The 8,919-nt window shown below is 30.7% G+C and overlaps 1 protein-coding gene across 1 annotated transcript; it reads right to left on the minus strand.

Annotated features, from left to right (window-relative positions):
• Window positions 1–2,515: 2,515 nt before the first annotated feature.
• Window positions 2,516–8,916, minus strand: LOC130443751 (pre-mRNA-processing factor 19). The gene is made up of 8 exons (XM_056778532.1): window positions 8,850–8,916; window positions 8,551–8,700; window positions 8,230–8,498; window positions 7,970–8,164; window positions 7,291–7,492; window positions 6,886–7,206; window positions 4,372–4,576; window positions 2,516–2,870 (listed from the first exon to the last, which is right to left on the minus strand). The coding sequence occupies exons 1-8, from the start codon at window positions 8,866–8,868 to the stop codon at window positions 2,726–2,728; spliced, it is 1,506 nt and encodes a 501-aa protein (XP_056634510.1). The 5' UTR covers window positions 8,869–8,916; the 3' UTR covers window positions 2,516–2,725.
• Between the last annotated feature and the right edge of the window lie 3 nt (window positions 8,917–8,919).

Consider the following 8,919-nt stretch of genomic DNA (forward strand, 5'->3'; position numbering starts at 1 on the left):
ATATATATCCAAGTTCAAAAATTCTCAAATAAAAAAATAATCCAAATGCACAACCAACGAAACTCAACAATAACACAACGAACACAATACAATAATGAACACAAATTGGAACATTCATATAGGTACCCAAATTAAGCAACTTTACAACACAGCTTAAGAGTTGAATATAATATTTTTAAATAATTTTAGCGTCATCTGTTATTGGGGTAGTTCGGCAAGCAAAGCTAAGAAAAAATGTGATTCAAGCTACGACGTACAGTAAGAAAAGACGTGCTGTGGACGCCAACTCTCCACTGCCATCTATTGGTGGCGTCCACCTCGTCAAATGATATCCTCATAAGGTTAACCTACTATCCTATTCTTTATACAATGGTAGCAGTTTATGAGTTGCGAAATAGAGCAACATGAGTGTGGTCAATGCATCAAATCATCCCAGGTACATTAGATTTTAAAAAGAACCTCAAACATTTCAAATTTGGATTCAACTGAGAATAAATGATAGGTAGTTTTTCCCTTCCTTTCTTCCAATATCATTCAAATCAGGAATTGTTTGGGGAAATTTTATGAATGCATCTATTATTTCCTGTCTATTGAATACCTCCATAATTTTGTGAATGCATCGACTCACTAATGATTGGGAGATACCCAAACAATAATTATTACGTACTACCAGTACCAAAAACCTTCATTGCTGCCAATAATTAAATGAAATCATTTCATTTTAACATTTAGAGAGCCTTAACAACTTTTAATACTATATACCTAGCTGCTACATATTTGCAATGGGTTTATGTAAATCAAAACCAAATAAAAAGTAAAACAGTGCTTACTACTGTAGTTTTTACAGGTTTGTCCGGATATATTCTTATTGTGTTAAAACATATCTGAAAGTTTCTTTGGTTAGCGGAAATATTTTTTTAAATTGGTCATCACTAAGTTATATAAGAGGGTTTCTTAAAACAACTCAATGGGGCTCTGCAACAATTTCTTCAGCTTCTTCTAGCAATCAATCTTCTTCTTCCAGCAATCAAATATAGACAAGATCATCCATTTCTACAATCCCTTTGTATGACTACAATTATAAATTATGTATATTCAAGTATAACTAGGGATCGACCGATATGATATCGATATGGCCATAAAATTTTGCCGGTAATCTTTTACTATAAAAATGAGGTGAAACGGTAAAACTCATTAATTAAAGATAACACATTGATAATCGTACCATATTACTTCGTTTTAGTCATTTAAATCTTACTAAAATCAAAAATACTGCAGAGCGAATTCGATCTTCGGAAAATATCACTATGCGGAATATAAATCGATACGATGATTCCCAAAATTTCGGCTGTCCGATTTCATTCGTTGGTTGGGGATTCCCAGAATTACCTTACACGCTTGGAAACAGTAATTCAATATATTAGTATGGTTCTCGTTTTTCACAAACATGGATCGTTTTATTGTGGGTTCTCAAAAATCACAGAAGTCATCTTTACTATGTGCGAGGTCAAGAAACGTAGTATTGGATAAGAAAAGGAAAAATATGTTGAAAAAAATTTATAGAAGGCGGGAAAAAATATCAAGAAATGATGATCCCTTAGCTCGGTGGGCGCAGAAAAAACATTTATTCATTGATGTATGGCATTGAAGTTACTTACCTATATAGCAATGTGTACCAGAGTGCAAGAAATCGTCTTATTGCAGATAGAGCAGAAAGTCTGATTTTATTACAGTGCCGAAACTTAACTTTACATATTAGTTTTTGTACCTGTTATCTATCGGCCGATAATGATCGATCCCTAATTATAACATTATTAAAACACTGTTTGCATGAATTGTCTCTTTACATGCGAATGCGAGTGAAATAAAGCACTCCTATTTGGTGAGAACGTTCCTATTGCGAGAAGAGGGCATGATAATCTAGACAACAACAAATTTCGATTCTCTCGCATTCAACGACATCGGTATCGCTCCAAGTGAGGAGCTGAGAATACCGGCTCCTTTGTAACAACCGTGAATACTTTCTTGCCGTCAAAATTTCTTATTTAGGTGTGGAAACAAAGTTTAAATATAGCTTTGTATGAGGAACATTTACAAGACAAGATACACTTCTTTTCCTCAAAACATTCCAACTCTGATGATTATGTGTGAAAGCTCAAACATAGTTACATTTTATATTAATTTTGGAGACACCGCCTCTACACCATCGGATCTTATTGACAGATTCAAACGCGGTAGATTTTACTTTGTAAAGTCCTCTAGATTTATCCAGTAAATAAACCAAAGTTGATGCTTTTAGATTGTTAACTAATCGTATATCCAATAAATGCATCTGTTGAACCTGGAAAATTAGCTAATAGAGAATAGATTCTTATATGAAAATTGAGAAGATCCGGATCAATAAAATGAATACCTACTAATAGTGACCGAATGCAAATATTCATTTTCCAGGCATAATGAGGGGGAAAATATGAACCATTAATTTCCTTTATGATAAACATTGATCAAAAAGTGATTGAATATAAAACTCAAGGGACAATTTATTGTTTTATTTCATTTATTAATGAATAAACAATAAGCATATTTAAATTATTTGTAAATACAAAACATTTTACTCGAATTTAAAGAACAATTGTGAAAGTAAATTTACAATAATACAATGGAATAGCAGCTTATAAACATTGTGTATAATGTATGTGCCTATGCTACTATTTATTTTATAACTTCAATCTAAACCATACAATTTTAATGTTCTATCCATTGAAGTTGAAGCAATAAACCTGGCATGTTTTCCAAATCTTACACCTGTCGCAGTGGCAGTGTGGTCGTTGAAAATTTTTAATTCTTGCCATTGTTTACATAAGTAAATCCTGAAAATAAAATATTATATACTCAATTAAATTTTTCAAACTGCAAGAGAAATTATTTATAACAGAAAATAAGTCAATATTAATTAATAAATAGTGTACCAAGTATGAAGAGGGACCTAAAATAACCAAGTCTGGTCTAAAACACAGTAACAAAATTTCATAAATGAATCATCTGTATAAATATATAATAGATACAGGGAATTTTTATATTAGACCGACAACGCTCTACCTCAGAGAGATCTTAATAAGTGATTTTCGCCCTAAATCAAGAAGGCCTTTAAATTTTTTTTTTAATTATGGTGACCAATATGCTCCATAATAAAGTAGTATGTTGACATAAACAAACTTTGGAAAAATTTAACTATTGGCGCGCTGAAAGGGTTAGTTGTCACTTTTATCCCACTATTTTTTACGCCTCTGGAGCAAATTCTCTTTTTAATTTTGTTTTAAATTGCCTGAGATATATATATATATATATATATATATATATATATATATATATATATATATATATATATGCATCTAAATATTCTTGGTTCTGTTTCAAAATTAGTTTTTTTGGTAGTTTTTAAAAGAAAGATAAATTTTGACGTTTCGACTTTTCTTTAAGTCTTTATTAAAATATAATATTGACACTGACAATTTGCTTATTTATATTGATCTATAGATCACCTTCATCATGTATATCAAAATAAGGATAAAATTAACTTAGAAATTTGTTCCAATAAGAAAAATTAATTTTTCCTTGGTTTTCACATCTCAAATATATTAAATTTGTTTCAGGATCATATGTGGTACTCATATGCATCAATTATAGAAGAACATTTCATTATCAATAACATATGATAAAAGACAGTGTAGTACAAAATACAACTTCACATTGTGACATTGTGCTGCAAGAATGTTACAAGCATTACCGCCTCCATGAGGAAGCCTAAATGAGCTTTTATTAAAGCTGACAAAATATGGAATTGGATCAAATAAAAAGTTTTTTTATAACTAAATAATAATTAGAAATTTGAAAAATTTAATCAAACTATTATTATTTTCAAAATTATCCTTCTGGGATATGTCAGTTGTATTTTATATTGAAAACATTGGATAATCAAGTAAGGTTATATAAAAATATTAATTCATAGGATCGTTTTGATGTTAGTTTCCTAGCAAAAGGACTAGAGACAACCAATAGGAATTTTTTATTCATTTTCCTAAATTGATTCCATTTCGTTTTGTTAATAACCGATTCCTTTAAATGAATAGAAATCATTTCTAATTCTTCTAGAATTACTGCCAACTTTTTTTAAGACATTTTCTCACCACAAAAGCACTTTTTGATTATTCGAGTTATTAAGGGGATAGAGGGTCGTTAGAGCATCATAGACGTTAGTCTCTCAGCAAAAGGAATGGGGAATTGATTCACACCATATGAAATATCAGATGAACTTTCTCCTAGAAGACGAAATGTAGTTTCATTCAAATATTTATTATAGAATATACTCACCTAACATCAGTCCCAGCAACAGCTAAATATGTACCACTTTGATCAAAACATAGATCTCTTATTTGGTAACCTTCTTCTAGTTGCAATGTTTTGAAATTTCGCAATCTCCGTAAATCCCAAAGTTTTACACAAGCATCATCAGCAGCTGTAGCTAAATAGTAACCATTTTCAGAAAATGCAATTGTTGTGATTGCCCCCGAATGACCTGAAATTATAATAAATAAACACACGAGAAATAAAATGATAATTTTTTATGTTTAAGTTAATTTGCTTCTTTCACTTAAATATTTTATCAATCAAGATATTAGAATCAAATTCCCAATTTAATATTGGTAGCAAATTTTTCGAGATAATATAAAATAACATTATTTTCAATTGTATGATGATTATGTTACCATTAGCGTTAGTGTTGATTAAATTTGTATAATCGAAATAATTCTCAAATGAAGGAGATTAAAAACTATAAAAAATCCACTACTGTTCAGGTATGCATTTTGAACAGACTTCCCTTTAACCAAGAACTGTAGCACACAAAAGATTTGGTTGGGAATACATAGCACACGATAGAAGGATTCCAGCATAATTTCGAGATATTGTGAAAGTAGACAAAAAATTTATTTGGAAAACTATTCAAGTGACATAAATTAGCCTTCAACAAGTTTATTACATGCACATAAAATGAATAACAATGCAGATTTGTTGCCAACATGCAAACTCTACTTAGCACTAATAGAATCATTGCAAAGACCTATATTTATGGTGATAAAGATTTGTCTGTTGTCTTAACAGATAAATTTTTACTGGCCATAGAATTGAGCAGTACTTTAAATTATCAGCATGTTTAAAAACATTTTTCCGCCTACCTCTATTCAAAGTATACATTTGCTGGCATCATTTTAGGAAGCATTTGTACTTTTCACTCCTAGAAAGGAAAGTACTTTCCCATCATAGTGAGGAAAAGTAAAAGTTACGTCATGGAATGGCTCAATTATTTTGACATTTATAATATATATATATATATATATATATATATATATATATATATATATATATATATATATATATATATAAAACACTATTAAAACAGATCAGATATATGCCATAATATATACCGGGTATAGTTTAAAAACCTTGGCAAGTTTGCTTGCAAATTCTGAGGCAGGCATTCTTGCCTGAAAGCAACACGGAGGTTTGAAGTCTTCAAATATCTCTGTAGGATATGTGCAGCAGTTTCTTGCAGAAAAGCGAACAATTTCGAACCAAATTATGGGAATCCATGAAGTAGATGAAATAGATTGAAATCAGACAAGTACGAGTACTTCTGGGGGATACCAGCTAAATAATGTTGTTAATGAAAATATCATGAAAACTGTGTTGGCTCCAGCTCTCACTCCTAGTGGTATTCAAATAAACACTGCTCATAATTGGACGTTCAACATTAGTTTTAATAATTACTCTACTACAAATTAAAATTATGTGGGATACAAGAATAAAAATAATGTGCCTGTACTGTACCTACTTCTTAGTTTCAGTTATTTCATACACGTTACTTGTTAGTTTCATAAATAAATGATTCAAAAATGACTTGTTATTTGAGAGAGAGGCGGAAAAATCATATGTATAACATGGCAGTAAAGTGCCTCTTCCTCCCTAGAATGATTACTGCCCTCTACTATTTGTCGAGTAGTAAACTTCATCCTCGAGAGGAAAAGTTACACTTTCTTACCTTATTATGGAAATAGCTATTTAGGCCACCCTAAAGTGAAATCTAGAGGAAATTAAAGTACTTTTCAGGTTCAAAAAAGTGTGGAAAAATGGCTGGAAGAAACCTGAAAAGCCATATGGATAAAACAAGAAGATTTGTTTTAGTATTTAGTAGATTTACATTTTTTTTTGTTATTTCATCATCTATTTTTTTAAATAAAGTTAGATGCTGCAATGTTCATATTTCTATGAAAAAATGCATCTAAATTTGCTAAATGTTAAATATCTATATTATTTTCAGACACACAGATCGTAGAAATAACCTATTCCTTTACTAGTAAAATAATGAACTCTCATTATTGTACTAGTAACACAATAATGAGAAACGATAGCAACGTCTTATTATGGGCGTTATAACCAAGTAGGCAGAAACTGTCATTTAATTTGATGTTTGTCAGTTATGAAAAGTGTATTGTAAAAATGTCTTAAGAAAAATAATTTCAATGTATTATTTTTATGCTTGAAGAAAAAATAGTATATGTCACTGTGAGCAGAAGATCCATTATATGTATCACCCAGTTTGCACAGCTTTGGCAGTGCAAGAATCTGAGCTCAACAATAATATATTTACCCTTTACTCCTAGTAACATAATGTACTATTAATGCCTTACAATTGGTATCATAATAAGTCAATTACATAATGTAAAATTTTATCGATGAAAAAAGAAAAAATTATTACAAAATTAGTCAATTGTTTATCATGCTTCCCTTACCAGAATTATAAGTTATTGAATAAATTATCTTTCTCACCTGTGAAATTAGCAACATTACTTTGTTCTTTTAAATCCCAGATTTTGACTTGGGAATCTCCAGTACCAGTACCAAAAATTAACCCATCAGGATGTAATTGAGCTGTTGTGAGTGGTACATTTGAATTATCAGAAACTTTAGTTAATAAACGACCAGTTCTGATATCTGAAAATGCCCAGTGTTGATCTTCTGACGTCGATAATACAAAGTCTCCTGTGGGATGAAGTGACAGTCCGGTAACAGGTCCGTCATGAGCTCTCAGCAAAAGAGTTGTCTGTGATGTTGGTACATTCCATATTCTGATTGTTGTGTCAGGTGAAGCTACAAGAAATAATAGATAATTCATACTAGGTATTAATCCCCCTAATGTAATAATTTTACAGAACATCCATATCAACAAATTACCTGTCAGTACTAAATCTTCATCTGGATGATATATAACTTTTGTCACTTTTTTGGTATGTCCTTTCAATATGGCAACTACTTGTTCAGTATCTTTATTGAATACAGTTGCATTTTTGTCATTTCCACCAGTCAACACTTTGCTAGTGTCAGACTGATGAACGTCTAATGCTAATATACCAGGAATACTAGCTGAATGAAGACCCTAAAAGGAACAAGTCAGATTATATAATATATTGTAACATATTTCTATTAGAAGGAAAAATATATTAATTAGTATCAATTTTATATTGTTCTTTTATTTATTTCTTCTATAATAGGTCTATAGCCTGTTCTCTCTTTGATATATTTCCTCATCCTGGCTCTAGATTGTCACTCCCAACTATTTCGCGGTCAATCTCTATTCTGTGTTCCAATTTATATAAACTTCTATTGAAATATATAAAAGTACATTGAAATAGAGCTGGTTAGGATGATAACTCACACTTTTTTCATTATTATTTAAAATGTATTTTTACCAATCCTACAATTTGGTATTTGATCAGTATCAAATACAAAAATTCAAATGTAGGAAAACTATCTTTAAAAAATGATGTACTATAAAATCAAAATATAGTTTATTTATAATAAAACTAGAAAGAGTTGATGAAACAAAGGAGTTGGTAGCAAAATTATAACTTACAATAAGTGAAGATAATGTTTTGAAAGCTCTCAATTGTTCTTGAGTAGTCAATTCTTCTGGAACAGTCTTGCCTCTCTTCTTACGTTCTTGAGTTAGTACTGTAGCTTTCTCTTGTAATTTTTCTATTACTTCCTCACTCATGCCAGCTTGTTCTGTTGGTTGATTAGCTATTCCCGCTGCTTCTGCAGCTACAGCCTAAAAATATAAGATTTATATGCTGTTGTAAATTGTAATACCTATATATAAAATTGAGTACTTACTGGTTGAGGTACTGTTGTAATACCAGCTTGAGGTTTCAGAGTGGCTAAAGCTTCTCTGGCTGCTGTAACTTCCTTATTAAGTCGAGCTATAACTCTACAAGCAGCATCATGTTGATATAAAGCGTGACTTAATTCCTGCCTTGCAGTTTGCAACTGTTGTCTCTGAGTGAAACTGTATAACATGACAGCATCCCATTCATCTTGTAATAATTTTAAAGTGGCTGGAATACTAGTTGCACTAGGTGGTTTCGGTTTTACAATTGGTGGAGCTGAAATGTAGGTAGTAGTAATTATTAAACATACTATTAGGAGAAAACCTACTTTTTATTTCAATAAGATCATCAGTAGATAACTCTTTGCCACTTATTGGATCGACACCGTTTTCTTGGATGTATTTTTCTATTATTCTTTTTTCAAAAATAGCACCCGATGAAGGAGACACCACTGGGTGTTCGGGAACTTCGTTCGAAACTGGAAACACATTTTCACTAAGTTGTTAAGATATTATAAATATTTACAATTATACAAATTTATCATACGTATTAAACTAAGTTTTTAAAAATTTCTATTAGCTTGAATATAATTTTCAATGTTTAAGAAATATTAATTCAAAAACTTACTGGCACAACACAACGCCATTTTTTACTATAACCATACCAATACTACAACAATATATTGACAGACGACAGA

This window comes from Diorhabda sublineata, chromosome 5, assembly GCF_026230105.1.
Source record: "Diorhabda sublineata isolate icDioSubl1.1 chromosome 5, icDioSubl1.1, whole genome shotgun sequence".
Lineage (NCBI taxonomy): Eukaryota > Metazoa > Arthropoda > Insecta > Coleoptera > Chrysomelidae > Diorhabda > Diorhabda sublineata.

What these genes read in the sequence shown, in the direction of transcription:
- LOC130443751 (XM_056778532.1), bottom strand. An exon ending in TGATCTTATTGAAATAAAAA is followed by an intron (nt 8,499 to 8,550) that starts GTAGGTTTTCTC and finishes CCTACATTTCAG; the next exon opens with CTCCACCAATTGTAAAACCG. An exon ending in AAACATTATCTTCACTTATT is followed by an intron (nt 7,493 to 7,969) that starts GTAAGTTATAAT and finishes TGTTCCTTTTAG; the next exon opens with GGTCTTCATTCAGCTAGTAT.